Source organism: Rhodnius prolixus, unplaced genomic scaffold, assembly GCF_049639745.1.
Source record: "Rhodnius prolixus isolate KJV_2025 unplaced genomic scaffold, Rpr scaffold_5, whole genome shotgun sequence".
In the NCBI taxonomy this organism is placed as follows: domain Eukaryota; kingdom Metazoa; phylum Arthropoda; class Insecta; order Hemiptera; family Reduviidae; genus Rhodnius; species Rhodnius prolixus.
This window is the reverse complement of record NW_027411624.1, coordinates 23,743,143-23,761,785: the sequence shown is the minus strand read 5'-3', so window position 1 is coordinate 23,761,785 and position 18,643 is coordinate 23,743,143. Positions and strand designations below refer to the sequence as shown.

At 34.5% G+C, this 18,643-nt stretch overlaps 2 protein-coding genes across 2 annotated transcripts in view; one reads left to right on the top strand and one right to left on the bottom strand.

The window, feature by feature from the left end:
• The window catches only part of qin (tudor domain-containing protein qin), a 224,230-nt gene that overhangs the window by 147,165 nt on the left and 58,422 nt on the right, over positions 1–18,643 (top strand). The window lies entirely within an intron of this gene.
• Positions 1–18,643, bottom strand: part of LOC141457998 (uncharacterized) — a 50,470-nt gene that overhangs the window by 9,925 nt on the left and 21,902 nt on the right. Inside the window, exon 2 of the mRNA XM_074135454.1 lies at positions 11,022–11,198. Coding sequence (XP_073991555.1) covers positions 11,022–11,198 — 177 coding nt within the window. The remainder of the gene's footprint in view (positions 1–11,021; positions 11,199–18,643) is intronic.

Here is an 18,643-nt window from a genome sequence, read left to right as displayed (position 1 = left end):
GATAAGCTTCAATACTATTGGATCAATCTACCCGTCTCCTGAAAGGAGCATCAGGTTTCCTTCTAACGAAAGGAAGGTTATAGGTTACCGGAAACAGGTTTAGAGGCGGATAAATTTGGAGCCATTACTTCCGAGTAAATTTCAATAACTTAGTGATGTTATTGCCTTATTTCTGCATGATGTGAAATGCAGTATTTTTGATTGTCTCTTCGTTGTCTCTAGTTAGTTCCTTCCTCTGCTTAAAATTAAATAACAAAATTTTTAAAATTTAGTAAAATTAATTTAAGGAATCACCTTTCCTGATCTTCAATAATCCATCTGCACGCAACATCTACCCAGATATTTTAAAGATGGCACCTTAAAATTAAGAAGATACGAGGTGTGGCTATTAAATAACGAGACTGATGCTGCTACAGAAGAACTATGCATGCGCCAAATCCTAACGACCGACAGCTTGTGCAGCGTAAAGCCTTCTCATTCGATTGCAGCGTCTCACGTGTTTGTAGAGAAATCTGTCTGACCGGAACCGTCGTGTGTGAAAGAGGTGTTAGTTTCGTTTTGCCGAAAACATGATACTACACATGTAGTAGAGCAATGAATTGTCTTGAAATTTCACATGAAACTTGGTAAAACCGCTCCTGAAACTTATCTTTTATTAAAAGAAGTTTATGGTGATGAATGTTAATCATGTGAGCAAGTTTTGAGTGGTTTAAGCGTTTCCAAGATGGCCGAGAAGACGTCGGAGATGATGACCGCCCGGGTCGCCCTTTCACGTCCAAAACGGTTGAAAATTCGATTATAATTAATCAACATTACTACCGTGAGGTGCTTGCTCAATTCCGTGAAAGAATAAGGAAAAAACGACCCGATTTGTTGGAAGAACAAGTCATTGGTTCTCCATCAAGACAACGCGCCGGCTCTTACTGTATTATCTGTCAAGACGTTTCTAGCTAAGTACAACATCCCAGTTTTAGGCCTCATTCGCCTGAACTAGCCCCATGTGACTTTTATCTGTTCCCCAAAGTCAAATCTGCATTAAAAGGAACACGATTTCAGTCGGTTGAAGCTGCGAAAGAAAAAGCGGCACGCGTCATGCAGGAGCTCACAGAAAAAGGCACTGTTTGGAACAAAGGTAAATTCGCATGGAGCGTTGTAGGGATAGGGGAGGGGTGTATATTGAAGGTGATAATAACTAAATATGTATAAATTTATAATAAAATGTTATTTAATAGCCACACCTCGTATGAGGGGGGTTTATCCTTTTACAAACCAGATAACACCTTTCTAGGGAAACTGTGAAAAAAATTGCTCAACTTTTTCTAGATTATGTGAGCTGTGCTAGATTAGCTTGTGGCTAATCCCTAATCTTGCACGTATTAGCTATCTGCCCATGTAAATTAAGTTGACATTGAGATGGGAAACAATATTATTTCGAGTATTTAGGCTGGGATGCTCACTGGGGCGCTCAAAATCCTTGGAAGAAGTTCAGTTTTCTCAACTGAAATTGTTCACGAGTTCAAACATTCATTGGAGTACCTGATTTTATAAAAATTACGCAGCCCTGAAGATATCTGACGGTGCAAATAGATCGTATTGCAGGTAATTAGAGGTCAGAGTTTAAGTAGGATTCTATTTCTAAAACCTTTGTCTGCTAATTAATAGTCACACCTAGCTAATTAAACGTTTCGCTTTCGGTTACATCAAGCTACTGTATTTTGCTGAATAGGTGGTTTGATTCCAACCGGAAATACTATTCATTTGATTTAAAAAAATAAAAAAGAAAAAGAACAAAAAAAAACCTTCTTGGAGGTTACACTCTCTTTTGCACACCTGTCAAGGTGTAACCACTTCTCTGGTTACCATAAATATAGAACAAGAACGCTTCCTGTATTCCAGGAAGGCTTTTCATTTTATTTCCCCAAACTATTCAATAGGCAGCGTCTAAATCCCATGAAATTCCGCATATTATGTTAAGAAGCGGCCCCACCCACGTTAAAATCGGTTACATAGTATCCGCGTAAGTTGTGTTCAAGAACTCCTTAGAGTTTGAATGATAATTGCAACTTGAGTACAACGTTTTAGAGCTCTATTTAATGTGTTTTTATTATCTTTCTTTAATAAGTGATCAATACAGAGATTAAATGTCATGAAATTTTGACCAATCTACTTTTTAATAGATTAGATTCCACTAGGTTTGGCCAGAATTGGTCTGTAAAGTAATCGCCTATTTTTTCAGGAGGGGCTTAACGTCCAACTACCAATTAGGTGCTGTGGACGGGGGCGGTAACTCAAACTTTATTATAAACAATTTTTCCTAACAAATAAAAGTAGCCATACGCGGGATTCGAACTGGGGACCTCCTACACATGAAGCCACCACGCTCTTAAGACCAGGGGTCGGCAACCCGCCCTTCTTTTATCCAAATTGTGTGGCTCTTCAGCGTGTCTAAAATATATTGTATATTTCAATTTTATTGAAACGAATGAAAATTCCATTTATTAAAGGTATTTTTTCAAAAATAATAATAAATGTGTTAGGTTCGAAATTGAATGGAATTATACAATATCAAAATAAAGTACTTGATTTACATTGTAAGACTGCCACCTTTTCATTCGTTAAGTTATTATTTATTTGTTTATTTACTTTGCGATATGTGAAAATAAATATATAAAACAATTAAACGTTATTGAATATCATAAAATAATAATTTGTGAATACAAATGATCTACAGAGTTGTTTACATCTATCATCCTTACGGCTCTTGGTAAAATTTATTAAAATTCTTTAAGGAAAAATGGCTCTCTACTTTAGATAGGTTGCTGACCCCTGCACTAGACCAACACCCACCGCTTAATGAGCCTGATGTGGTCCCTCACTATTTATGGCCCCCCATTATTCTGTATGCGTAACTAGACTAGATGTGAGTGTCCTGTAAGAGCTATGAAGGAATGAAATTTTTCTTCCCTAAATAGCCGAAACCTGGCACCAAACTATCTTCTGTCAGATCCTTGGGTTATATGGTGTTTTTGTATGTACAATGGCCTGTAATCATCCTACTGGCCAACCCAGCCTTGCTGGAGTAATGTCGCAGTCAGTTTGGCCCATTTAGCCTTCTTCTTGTCCTAGGCTTTCCTCCACCACTCCTGTTACTTCTTATACCACCTGTTCATTGAAAAGTTGCCCTTAAAAAAGGTTCAGGTTCTACTGATAACTATCCAAACTGAATTCATACACTCAACCCGCGCTGAAAAAAACAATTTTTTGGCGAATATTTTCTGTGATAATCCAAATTTGAAAATCTTCACGATTACTAGTTAGAGCTAGAGAAGTAACAAGATCTTTGTTTGCTTAACCGACCGATAACCTTTCTTTTTTTTAGAGGTTAAGTATTCTTAGGATAAAACAGCCAGCGACTTTCTGTGAACGATTTATCGTACGAATCGGGTTATCATCATGTGAATAGGAAATATCAGCAATCGAGTAACTTTACGATTTAACATTTTTATCGTAACACAGATGGTAACATTGTGACAGGAATGCATAAAATTATGTTAAAGAAATCAAATTGACCGTTTTAATTGCCTTTATTTTTAATGGCATCTCTTGCAATAATTAGCCAAGTGTTTATTCTAATTAAATAAATAATAGTAATCTTGTTAATAAATGAAATTAAAATCGTTTATATAGATTTCTTTTCCGGCATTTCTTTTATAACTTTTATATAGTGTTTAGTATTAAACATCTATTTAGTTGTAATTATACTTGTAATTAATGCATTCGTAAATTACAGTTTTCTTACCTTGTACTGAGCAAATATCTGTTGTAAATGGTTTTTTACTATGGTTTTTATCTTCTTTTTTTTTTTTAATTTATTTTGTAATTTACAATCTATAAATATATACAATAAGTAAATAGGAAGTGAATGAGGTGAGCTGGAGTGGGAAGAGCAGGAGGAGAGAAGCTACCCAGCGGTAGCACTCTCTATAGGAGAGAGGAGAAAGTGAGGAGGAGAATACGAGGAGCAGAATGTGAGGAGGAGAATACGAGGAGCAGAATGTGAGGAGGAGAATACGAGGAGGAGAGAGGAGAGATTTAGTTCTTCAGACTGTAAGGAAGTCGCGGGGCCACTGGCGATTCAGTCGGCGAGGAGTATTAGGGATGTCAGAGGAGGGATGTCAGTACAAGAGGATTAGAGCTAGTCGAGAGAGTAGTATGGAATTTTTGGTATTTAGTCTTGGCGAGTTGGTATATGAAGGGAATGTTGAGGCCGTTGTGAAGAGTGAGGTTAGTCACCGTAGAAAGGAGCGTCAGCTATCTGTCGGAGGAGTTTTGACTGAAATGTTCTGCACAGTCCGTATGTTTGTAGGTTTGGCTGAACCCCACAGCTCTAGTCCGTAAGTCCACATAGGTTTGAGGATAGTGTTGTATATTAAGCGTTTGAGTTCAATGGGTAATTTGGAGGGTCGTCCAAGAAGTCTGTAAAGCAGTTTCGCACGTTTCATCATTGCTTGTCTTTTAAGTCTAGTGTGAGGGTTCCACGTGAGTCGTTTGTCTATGTACAGCCCAAGGTAGCGCACCAGTTAGTTTTTATATCAACTATTTATTTATTTTGGATAAAATGAACACAAAATTGGGGAACAAACCTCTCATTTCAAGAACATGCACTGTGCCTCGTTTCAGTGCATTAACCATGTCTTCTTTTTTGGTCCAGAATTCTTTTATACATTATCAAGTTATTACTGCTATTCCAAGGTTGCTTCCAATGGCATGAACCATGTCTTTTTGCATGAACAATCTACCTGCCCGCAAATTGGGTACGCCTTCCATCCAAATGATCATCACAAACCGGGAACCTTTATCCAACATTCACTGTGTGGATAACATTTTGTTTAACTTAATTTTAGACTAATTTTATTATCACAGTATATAATTTTTTTGTCCATATTCTTCTTTGTAGTCCTTATATACTTATTTCCATTAGTTCGATTAAATATTTCAACTGATGGAACTTGCGGAAATTTTGAAAATAAAAGAAAAGATTTTTCGTTTGTTCGTTCGACTAAATAATGAAAATTTTATTAAACAAACTATAATTTTCCGAAATTTTGAATTATTCTGGTCCGCAGTGCGATTATGTACAGATATGACGAGATGTCTCTTTTTTTTACAGGACTAAAAAGTACAGTAATGCCTATTTTTTCAGTCAGGCTTTTACGTCCAACTACCAAATTAGATGTCACGAACAGAGGCGATTAGCAAACATACTTTACTGTAAATTACTTTTATTAACCATTAAATAAAATCCAAGGTCTAGATCGGGACTCGAACCCAGTACCAAAATACATATTAGCTTTACAGAACTCGCCCTCTAACCGCTCGGTTACCGTGGCGCCTGTATAAAGACGAAAGACAAGAAAGATTTCATTTAGGATACGGTTGTAGTGTCCAAAGTATCTTCAGTATGACCACCATCGTTTAACAAATCGCATATGAATACAGTACCAAAATCTGGCAGAAGTTTTGTGACGTGAACGTAATCATTTTGTGGCCTGCGTTTTTTGAAAGTTTTTTATTTTTTATTTTTGAGCCAAAGTAAACTTTCTTTTTTTACGAATAGTTGCAATGTTTTTCTATCTCTTTGTAAATGATCTGATAGGATTGAATCGGTAGAACAAGTTTTGAAAAAGATTTCGTGACTGGAGAAACTTATCAGAACAAGTTTCGTGATCGGTAAGGAGGTACGGTCTTACTACAGTTCTAGTCGTATACTCTTTCTTAACTCGGTATTGCTTTCTGGTCTATCTAATCCTCGTATAAGCAAGTTGTGTCTGCTTACCATATTCTAGCAGCGACATAGAGGAAATTGATTGCACAATTTCATTCCTTCTGTTCCATTTCCAATGTCAATACCCTCTTCGCTTCAATATCCTGGAGTAGCATATTGTTTATCCATGGACTTCTTCTCCATAACCATAAAAATTCTACTGATTTGCTTTCTTTCATTAATTTCCGAGTCTAATGACAGTCAAACCCGAGTAAATCTTCAGTTCTATTCAAAGTTTTCCCTCTGTAAGACGAGTTTTAGTTACAAAGTGTTCTTGTAAATTTGATTTACATTTCGTAGAGTACGGAGCAGCAGCCGTGTTACGGTAATGATGGCACTCAAATTGATTTTTTTGGGGGGCAATTAAGCTCATAAGGCTTAATTGTTCGTGTTAAAAATTCAACCTTATCAATTCAGTCTTCAACCGCATCTTACGAAGTCGTATGTTAAGAATGATGTGGCACTGAACATTTAAAGAAGATACTATAAATCATTAGATAATCTACTTACTTCTGAGATTAATTTAGTGAGAGTAATTTCTCGTTATTTAGAACAGAGGAAAGTAAATATTTTTACAAATATTGTGACAATTGCCATTGAGAAAATAAAATAACCTATCACATTGCACAATTGAAGAGAAAGGAAGGCGCTTGAGCCGTGATTGGTAGAAATGTGGAGCCCTTGATCCAATTATTATGCACAACTAACAAACATATTTACTATCAAGTTCCTGTTGTCATGGTTTCCACCGTTTCCAAGTATATTTACCTTAATTGCGAAATAATATTGCTCCGTGACTAATTAAAGTTAAGTAATTAGCGTATTTTTCAGGTGGGCTTAAATGTCCAACTACAGATCGGACGGTGGTGGATAATTACTAATTCTTACTGTTAATTGTTTTTATTAATCATTAAATAAAATCTTAAGGACTAGACCGGGAATCGAACCCAGTACCGCAATACACCTTTAGCTTTGGAGGACCTCGCCTTTAACCGCTCGACTATCGTGGCACCCTACCATCTACAACTTTCATTTGAAATATCTTCCCAGAAAATTGCTTCTTTTGACATTTCTGGGTGGTTCTATGCTTCTTTAAATGTCATTTAAGGTTAATGAATTGCATTTGCTTTTGTTTTTCTTTCTTTTATTTTGTCGGCGCATCGACTTCTAAGCTCATTAGCGCCATGTTAGTGTTTAACCAAGTACTATAAACTTCTTTGACTACGCACGATTCTTAGGCGAATTCGTTCATGAAATACACGACAATTTTTTTGAATTATTATATGTTATTAAATTTGAATTAGACCCTGATATATTATTGATGAGAGCTCAAATAGTAAAATGTGCAAACCATAGGAATTGGAATCTTTACCTCGTTATTAGCAACAATAATTTATTGCAAAACGTTAATTTGCTCTATTATTTAATATTTGTCAGATCGAACGAATTTTCTAATCGAACAAGATCTTTATTTTTCGTCACGAGTTGTTATTATTATTATTGATAATATCATATCTTATTTATTTATCAAGGTCTTATTTGACATGAAGTTTGTGTATTTTAATAAATTTGTATTGCAAAATAATTTACTATTTCAACCATTATTAGAACAGTATCTTAAAACAGGATAAGAAAGAATCTGTATTATTATTATTATTATTATTATTATTATTATTATTATTAACAAGTACATATTTAGGTTTCTTGAATTCTAGAAAACTAAAATTTTTCTTTAAAATGGTATTTCCGATTGAAATTTTTGTTAAATTTAATCCTAATTAATGATTAATAGGAAATAAGTCTATAAAACACAGCGAACTGGCATTCTACCGGACTAAACCACCACCCCCTCCCCCAAAAGTGCCCTTATTCGAAGTATTACAGAGAAATGTTTCAAATAAAAGTTATAGAACTATTTGTGAGCTATAATTATACCAAGTTTGAAGGAAATTCAAGAAGTGGTTTTTGTGAAAACCTTAAAAAAGTGCAAAATCTACTCAGTAAAGTGGTACTTCCGGTGGAGCTATTTTGATCAAAAATTTATTGTCACTTCCGCTGGTGGCCACTGAATGAAATATCAAATTTGAAGTCTCTAGGACATTCCATTCCCGAGATATAATGGATAAACTAACTGCAGAGTAGTCCAAACCTATGCCATTAAAGACCGATGGGTTAGACAGGGCAAAATTAGTTGGAAAAAGAAGAGATTTCTAAGAATCACTGGATCTCTAACCCAACCTGCCTTAGCCGTGCTTTTTTGATTAAACTTTTCTCTCTTTTTCTCTTTAACAAGCCGAATGCGATCGGTTATTGTCGGCTACTTTCGGTTCAATTAACCTTGATTATTAACTTAATTTCCAATTTAATGTATAACTTTTAATACGCACACTCCCACGACTTTTTTTATTAATAGATTTTCTTGTCAACTTGTATTTTTACCGAATGGTGGTTACTTTGAATTGCACAATGCATTCTAATGGAACTATTTTAGAAAATCCTTATGAGCACACTCACATGACTTGTCGATAATTTAAACTGGCATGTGCATTTTTTTATTTTTTAATAATGTCATAATTATTATTTTTTTGTTATTTTCTTTTTAAAAATAAGTGCGCGTTTAGTTTAATAATTCCTATTACAATCAAGTTAAATTGTTGTTACACTTTACTAAACAGCAAAATTGTCTGTGACGTGACATCTTATAAATTCTATACAAAATTAATGAAAATTACTTAAATGATATCAATTGTGATAAAATATCAGTTAAACACATGCTTTTACGAACGTTTCTAAACAGCTGAAATTACGAACTGAAGTATTAATGAAATGTTAGTTAGTTGCTGATTTTGTGTCGTTTAATCAACATTCATACATAACCTCTGAAACTGAGAGTTTTTGTTAAGGAGAGTGTAAATATATATTAGTTGCTATAATACAACGACTCTGGGCACCTCAAAAAGTATTTTTTTGTTTTCATAAAAACTTAAAATGCGAAAATCTGCATGCAAACGATACCATCTATTACTTAGTGAATGTAATAAACTAAAACTTCAAATTATTAAGGTTTTTATTAAAAAATATTTAGTTTCTTATCTAGACGACATGGAAGGCCAAAGAACTTAGTCGGAGGAGTTTACTGTGCAGGTTACTTTACTCGTAGTCTCCATTGCAACACATCTGATCAAACAACTTCTTCTAAACTACATAAAATCTCTCTCTCTCTCTCTCTCTCCTTCTGTGCTTTGCCAGTCTCTGATTGGCTGATATTACTCAATTTGGAGAATGTGTTTATAATATACGGCTGGCGTGTGGTGGGATAATCGTAGTTTAAGTGTCACACTATTTCTTGGTAACTATTTTATTGCAATACTCATTACGCATCTCCCTGCTGGTGGCATCCTTTTTTAGAATGTTGCCAGTATCTTGCTGGTACAGTTGGAAATTATCTTTTATTTGTAAACTTAGCATCTGTTCTTTTTATTTTTAGCCAACCGTATGATTATCAAATTTCTTCAGGGTTATCTTCGGGAAGAGTTCGCGCAGCATAAACCAGAATTTTGAGGCACAGAATTGTTTATTCTCACTCATTCAAAACTTTACCAAGGTTCTAGAGTGTTTTCTAGTCTTCGAAGCACATCTGCAACTATTTAAAAAGATAACGTACTCAATTCTTCTAAAAATGCTAAGTCAGCAAGGTTTTTCCAGCAAATTTTTGATAAAAAAAAAAAAAATGGCTGACAGGAAGTCCAGAACGTACCTTTGACAACAAAATCAAATGGGTTTCATCCATGGTTCCGTGCCATTCATCTATTCGGGTAACCCTTTCACTTCCTCTTTCTAGATCCCAATGGTGGGTAGTAATTTTAACGAGAGAACACTGTTCGGCTGCGATCGCCAGTAACCTCTAAAAATTTGTGCTTCTCAATTTGTACACTTGAAACTTTAAAACCCCTTTACAAATTTTGCTTCATTACAATGTTGCGTGTTTAAAATAATAAAATATATCTGTCATACACAAGGCCAGCGTTGTTTAATTTTGTTAATATTGCTTGATACGTAAGTAACTGGTGTACCTTTCTCTTTCTAGGTTGTTAATTTTAAAGTGTTCTTTAGATTGTGTTGGTACCTAATCTTTTACAAAGGCAAATCTATCATTTTCACACTATTCTAGAAGTTGGCTTTGAAGAAATGCTTTAAAGGATTTGATGGCTTCCTTTCAAAGTACTATTTCAGTATATTGTTTACAATACCAAGCGTAATAAATATGTTGATAGATTACAACTTTAAATGATACAAAATAAAGTAAAAAAATCACGTTTTACTGTACGGGAAAAATCTCAGATTTTTCTCGAAATGACTTCTTCGACTGGTACCCTAAATGTTGTCTATAAAATATAAATTTTAAAACCAGGAATCGAAACAAAATCTCAAAACATTACTTTCACTCTTCGACGCATCACTCTCTTATTCCTTTACCAGTAGTCAACGTAGTCCGCTTTACCTTGACAGAAGACTTACATGGAACACTCATACTCGACTTAAGAGAACAGAACTCAACATACGCTTCCAACAACTGAAAAGACTTATTTAGTATATAAGTATATTAAGGCCAGTCTGTGCTTATGGCATCGAACTGTGGGGTTCAACCAAACGCTCAAATCTGCAAAGGATCCAGTCCTTGCAGTCTAAAATTCTTCGCTCTATAGTAAACGCTCCTTTCTACGTCACCAATCAAACCATTCACACAGACTTGAACATTCCTTTCGTCACACAAGTTGCTGAAAACACGATACAGAAAATTCCATCTTAACATTCAATCACATCACAATCCACTTTTACAACATCTATCTTCCAGAACATTTCCAGACGTCTTAAAAGACAGTGACCTCGCCGATCTCCTCTCTGATGAAGTGAGAATTGGAGTGTTACCGCCGGGTAACTTCTCCACTCTGACATGTGTGAATGTTATTTATTGTTATCATTGTTGCATATAACGCAAAATGCGTTGATTGTAACTAAATAAATGAAACCAGGAATCGAACCCAATATCGCAGCACCTCGCACCTCTAACCGGTCAGCTACTGTGTCACCAGCCCTTTCAGAATAAGGCACGGTTTTACACATCTCCTTCTTAAGAATAACAATTTTGAATCAATTAAGATAAAACGGAAGTACGATAAACGCGCATGAATATTACCTGGTATAGATTTGCCCAGCTCTAGATACTGCTGGACGGATGGCGATAAGAAACCAGGAGGCACCGAAGGTTTTGTAGGACCTTTCCTTTCGTCCAGTTGTTGATCTGGAGGATCGTACGGTCCGTCCAGGACCGGGGCTCTGCTCCGTTTCCTCACTTCTCCTTCTTCACTTCCGTCTAGCAACACATAAACAACCAGGTTTATCTTTGATCAGGACATAAATAATCATAAATAAATAAAAGATAAAATGTATTTCTACAATAAAGCATTATTATGCGTTAAGTTAATCATACTTGGTGTTGAAAGCGATATCGCTAGCGCATATCAATACGTGGGCGTTACTTTCTGACCGAACCCCGCTCATGTCGTTTGAAACAACCGTTCATTTGTCACATGTATTAATATTAGCTCTGTTCACATCATTATGTATCATTTAGGTATACTTTAGCTTTGATTTTCTCCTCTGGTTCTTCACTGGTTATGTGCCAGCTCTGGGCGATACATATTTATTGGGCATTGTCTACAATATTATATATTTATATAGTCAGTGATGTAAGTTGTATTGTTTAGCGAACACTATGCGCTTTTATGGGCTTATCAAGGGAAATTATAGTGCATTTATAGCAGCATAGATAATACAATACATTGTAGCTTGCCAACAGTTATAATGAAATTACAGCTAGGAAATGTGAATATCAGTATGATAAGGCTTTGCAAATTGGTATAAAACGTTCTTTAGCAAAATCCTAGCAGTTTATCTTCAAAAAATCTAAGGGCCAGAAGTTGGATTCGAACCTACGATCCCCGCAATGGAATCCCAGTATTCGCTGACCACTCAGCAGCTAATTCCTTCGCTCTAATTAATTTATTATTATTGTAATTGTGAGATACGAGGCGTGGCTATTAAATAACGAGACTATTGCTGTAAAACATTTTATTTTAAATTTAAACATATTTAGTTATTATCACCTTCAATATACACCCCTCCCCTATCCCTGCAACGCTCCATGCGAATTTACCATTGTTCGAAACAGTGCTGGAAGTCTTTATCTGTGAGCTCCTGCATGACGCATGCCGCATTTTCTTTCACAGCTTCAACGGACTGAAATCGTGTTCCTTTTAATGCAGATTTGACTTTAGGGGAACAGATAAAAGTCACACGGGGCCAGGTCAGGCGAATAAGGCGGATGAGGCCTAAAACTGGGATGTTGTACTTGGCTAGAAACGTCTTGACAGACAATGCAGTGTGTGGGCCGGCGCGTTTTCTTGATGGAGAACCCAAGACTTGTTCTTCCACAAATCGGGTCGTTTTTTCTTTACGACGTCTTCTCGGCCATCTTGGAAACGCTTGAATAATTCAAAAACTCGCGCACGTGATTAATATTCATCGCCATTAACTTCTTTTAATAAAAGATAAGTTTCAGTAGCGGTTTTACCAAGTATCATGTGAAATTTCACAACAATTCGTTGCTCTACTAAGTGTGTAGTATCAGGTTTTCGGCAAAACGAAACTAACACCTCTTACACAAACGATGGTTTCGGTTAGACAGATTTCTTTACAAACAGATGAGGCGCTGCAATCGAAAGAGAAGGCGTTACGCTGCACAGCTATCGGTCGTTAGGATTTGGCGCATGCATAGTTCTTCTGTAGCAGCATCAGTCTCGTTATTTAATAGCCACACCTCGTACAGGAACACAGCGTTGTGGTTTTGTATAACATTCGATACGTTGAAGTGCTGTCTATGGTATCGTAAAAGCGATGATAAAAAAATTACTAAATAATGCAATTTATTTTCTGTTACAGGTGAGAATTGATTTTCTTATAATTCTGGATTTGGGTAAGTTTTTATATTTTTGTTTCAAATTATACTTTCCATATATACTTATCTTGTATTTAGGTTTATTTTATAGATAATAAGGCATAGTTAACTAACCAATATGAATTACGCAAATTGACATTACTATGTGCCGCTCATATGAAAGTATGGACATGTTTGCTAAATCCTTAACAAAAACTTACAGTTTTAAAAGTTAAGTATAAGGGTTGATTAAACGCCAAAAGGTACACAAATCAGCAGTTTCCAACATTTCATTAATACTTCATTGATATAATTTAAGTAATTTTACTGCATTAACTTTTCCTTCACATTTTTTAGAATTTATTAGATGTCACAGACCCTTATGCTGGCCATTTTCGTCTACAAAATATTTACTCAAGTAGCACACCATTTAACTTAGATTGACTGTAATATCTATTTATCTATAATAATCAAACTATTAATCACAGGTGAAAAAGAAAACGTTATAAAAAATATAAAAAAAATAAGAGGCTAAAAAATTCATAAACTTTTTTTACATCAATGATTTTATGCATTTATTTTTATTTTTAAATAAAAATCATTGGTTTAAGTTCATTCTTCGATTAAAGTAATTGTTATTTTATGTTGTAGTCAAACGTTTGTAATAATAAGTAATAAATAATCTGGCTTTATCGCAAATAATATAGTTTTCTTCAATTACATTCTCAATCTAGGTGTTCTTCCCACAATGTTATATATATGTAATATAAAATAAAGAAAATAAAGATATGCATATTTTTAGGACAGCTAATTATTCCAGTATTTTACCATAAGTAAAATTAGGGGGACTAAATTAAATTACAATTGAGAAATGAGTAAATATTGTTGAATAATCTACTTGTTATTAAATGTATGTTATTTGTGCTCACGAATATTTCGGTAAGACGAATTTAAGACTGAAATATTGTTTTGAATCCTCCGTGATTGAAATTTAAAAAGTGGCCGACTCTAACTTTGTTTTTTTCTACTTTAACATGCATGTATATGTGACTACTCAGAATAATTCATCACTCATTTTATCATAATTATAATAAAAAAATATTATGAATGAACTGGCCAGCATAAGGGTCTGTGACATCTAATAAATTCTAAAAAATGTGAAGGAAAAGTTAATGCAGTAAAATTACTTAAATTATATCAATGAAGTATTAATGAAATGTTGGAAACTGCTGATTTGTGTACCTTTTGGCGTTTAATCAACCCTTATACTTAACTTTTAAAACTGTAAGTTTTTGTTAAGGAGATTTTTGTACCTTTTGGATAGATTTTCCTTTTTGTCTATTTGCAAAGTTACGTCTGCTTTACAGATTTTTTAAAATTTGGAATAAGCTATTCTATCATTATAACCTGATAAGGTGTTAAATCGGAACCGTAACTACCACTGGAGAGATCTTTTTAAAGAATGATTATAGTTGCGGTCCCCAAACCATCCTCAATAACCATTTTTTTGAGAAAGCGTTTTGAATAAAATAGGAAGGTATTTGTACGTAAATAGCAAAATTAAACTGCGATTTCAGTACTTCCTTTTAAGAGGAGCAAGAAAAATAAACTGCGATTACAGTACTTCTCCTTAAAAGGCAAAGATTTTGAATCGAACGACAATTCATTGATGTAAATCGGTTCACTCATTGATAATTTTAACGATTGCAGTACTTCCTCTTAGTAGGTGTATGAGCATGATGGCACTTCACAGCCACGTAGAGGAGCTTTAACCACTTATTTGAGCTAAATTTTATCAAAATCGGACTAAGCTTTGTAGAAATATTTGTAATAATAGTTTTAGAAAGGGCCTTATTTGGGTGGGGCGAACTCCCCTCCTTATGAGGCATAGCGTCGAGACTTTTAAAGTACAAATCTGTACAAAATTTCGATTCGAATGACACTTCATTCATGAAAATCGGTTCACGTGTCGATAATTTGAAACGACTGCTATACTTCCCCTTAACAAGTGTAAGAGCAGATCGTCGCTTTATTGTTACGTAGGGGAGCCCTAACCCTATCATCCTACCAAATTTTATCAAAATCGGGCCAAGATTTACAGAGTAATTAGTAATAATAATTTTGGAGGGGGCCTTACATAAAGGGGGCTAACTCCTCTCCCATTAGATGTACAGCGTGGAGACCCCCAAAAGGCACATCTACATAAAATTCCGAATCGAATGACACCTCATTCATGAAAATCGGTTCACGCGTTTAGGCGCTACGTTGTTTACAAAAAAGGTAACAAGAAGAACAAGAACAACAACAACAAGAAGAACAAGAACAAGAACATTTTTTGAAAAAGCCGTTTTTGCTCATTTTCGGCAACTTTTTTCTCGAAACCTATTAGATCTGGGTGGTTGCAAAAAAATTACAGTTATAAAGGAGGATTTGCCCTATATTATAAAGAAAATTTGGGAATTTTATCTTTTATAGAAAAATAGAAAAAAATTGTCAAAGTTGGGTGTTTTTCAACGTTACACTTTTTCGTGCAGTTTTTGATGGTCAACCCTTATACAACTGTCCTACCGGACAGTTTTAATATTACGTTGAAGCATTTTAGTTCGCTTAGTAATGCCGGAGCCATATTTCTACATATAATCTCAGATTACTATATCATCTCTAATTACGTCATAATTTCGAAATTTGCTAAATATTACGTTGAAGCATTTTAGTTCGCTTAGTAATGCCGGAGCCATATTTCTACATATAATCTCAGATTACTATATCATCTCTAATTACGTCATAATTTCGAAACCTAATACACACCGGTGTATTATTATTTCACTAATTACAAAATCCAATTCGCAATTGTGTTTTTTAAGTTTTAAGTATAAAAATTAAAGACACTGATTGCTACTTAAGCGCGAAGTACTTTAGAATAAGAGGTTAAACAACCAACCAGGGAAGTATTTGTCTATGAAAATACTTAAAAGACAAAAAACACAGTTAATTTTATAGAAAGTTCAGATGACTATTATTCTAGGAAAGATGATCCATTACAACTAGATAGCAGTTTACAATTAGGGTCTTGTTTTCTAAATGACATCTGTACTATTATCATTAACTGTAGTTTTGGGTACATAGTCACGAGACACTAGTTGAAAGGTGCATTGTGCACAATGACTGCAATACAGGTATTCACCGTTAAATCCAATCCAAAAAGCAATTTAAGGCTTGAAAATATGAACATATCTGATATAGTTCTCGTACTGTTGGGAAAGTGTTTTACTATTATTAATTATTATTATAAACAACCAGTCTGCAGCAATGAATCATATTATCGCAGAGATTGTAGAAATTATAGCCATTTTTAAAGAGAAGGGAGGTCTGCATTAATTTTTTGTGGGTAAGAGGTAATTGTGTTATAAAAGAAAATGAAATTGTTGATAAACTTGCAAAGGGAGCCACCAATAGTGGGGGAAATGGCTAATTATAAATTACCATACACCGATATCAAGTGTACAATTTGCAAAAGCAGCACCACAAAAATGGCAGACAGATTACAGTTAATGGTAATAAAGGGAGATTCTATAAAACTATGGCAGATCAGTTACCTAGACAACCATGGTCTAAGGGAACTGTCACTAATAAATGGGTTGTTACGACAATAAGAGGCTGAGAAACGAACCACGCGGTGTGCGGATCGTATCTACACAGGATCAACAAAAGGTCCTCTCCTCTTTGCGTAGATTGCAATGAGGAGGAGGATTTCAAACATGTAATAATGATATGTCCACGTTATGTGGTAGAAAGGAAACGAATGTTTGACGATATATACAGGTATTTAGATGCACCATTTCGCTACGAAGACATAATATTCTCCACCAACATTTATGTGCTTAAGTCGATAGCAGAGCTAGCAATGAAATATGAATGTATTTAAAAGCTATAGCCGAATTAGAATGAATGCAAGAAAATGATTAGAGAAGGATTACGTGATTTTAATTTCCGTTAAGCTATAAGGATGGCAGGAATATAAGAGTACTGATCCACCTAGACGATGCTGGCTGTATGGCGAAAGCCATTGTCAAAAAAAAAATATCTAACTTTTCTCAAAACTTCCTTGAAGAAATTTGGGTGAATATGCATCCCTCACGTTTTCTGGACACCCTGGAGTTAATTACCAAGTGCTACAAAATCATGGATTTCCCCAACTCAGAGACACCTGCAGATTCTGTGGGGACCTGGAAGATAATTTAAGGCCATTATCCAAGGAGAATTTATTCTTGTGGAGTACGATATAGCCTCCTGATCTCTCTCTAGAACCCTCTCAAATTTTGGGAGTTCTTGGTATTAGGAAGGGATGTTGTATGTTAGAGAGGACTACAATAAATATGGAAGGTCGCATTAAAAGAGGCACCCTGTTATTTTTTTAGAAAAACAAAGTGGCAAAGTGGATTTCTTTGGAAGGGAATACTGAAGCAAGGTCAGTATGCGAACCTCCATTCTCTCATGACGAAACAAAATAAATTAACAGAAATATAATATTTAACAAACTCAAAATTAATTTAGAATGAACAAAAAAAATGTCCTTGAACAATCTATTGTTGTAAATAGTCTGATTAATATAAATAATACTCGATTTTCTTTTTACGGTACATTCAGTTATATGTATCTAATTTCCTGTAGAATGAATTGACTCAGTGAGAGGTTACAGTAAGGTTAACAAGATGTTACAAGGAATACTGGCTGTATACAACTACTCTAGTCAAACTAGGCTCTTTTTAATTATTGATTCCTTTTTATAATGACGATATCATTAATGGATCAGAAGTACCGAATTTAAGACTGAAATTGAATGAATTGCGGAAAACTACCAGACATTAATATAATTGTAGCAGTGAACAAGCAAGGTTACCAACCACTGCCTGTTATGGGCAAAAAAATTACGTACAATAAAAATCAATAATTTGTACGAAATTAAAATGTATCTAATTATTATTTTTTATTACCTGATTATATCAAGTTTTTTGTCATGTCTTCTCTATTTCTGTTTGGCTTAACTATAAAGGGAAGTTGGTATTGTGATCGTGCAGATTTGAGAGCTTATATTATATGATCTCCATGGTTTTGGAAAAGCAGTTTTTATTGGTTGGTAACCTTGAATTTTTCAGTTTTTTTTGTTTGTTTAATTTTCTCAAAAAATGTCCCAACAAATTTCTTTAGATTTGGCGTGAACATTATAGAACTATAACGTTCTATTTGATACAATTTCCCTGGTCACTGCCTCTTGGAGGAGCCAAAGTCCATTAGGAGGATCCCTTCTAATATGTCATTTAATTGTAATGAGTAGACTTATTACCCATGGTAACCATGACAGGAAGGTAATATTAAAGTAAAATTTGTAAAAATGAGAGGGGGAAAAAAAACAAAAACAAATTATTTACGTTGAATACTTAAGGGTGGAAATAAACATCAATCTAACATAAGTTTAGTTTATTCTTTTAGGCAAAACATAACAACCAACATAAAGGAGTGTCACTTACTGCCTGCAACTCTTTCAGCCTAAAACGGTCATCCCTTCTCATACACACTCAACAGTGTTGCCACTCGTATACAAAACACTTAAATTTACCTATAAATTATAAATTACAAGAGAGTTTGTTAATTGAATAAACTTTTTCGGAATAAAGGTTTTCTTTTTCAATAAAAGGTTCAAGAAAATTTCTTTAGGTAAATTACAAAAGAAAGTCACGAATAATTTTCCAATTAACCTAATTTTCTTAATCTTCAGTAGGTATTCTTTATGTCAAGAGTTTTCTTCTAAATTCGTGAAATGA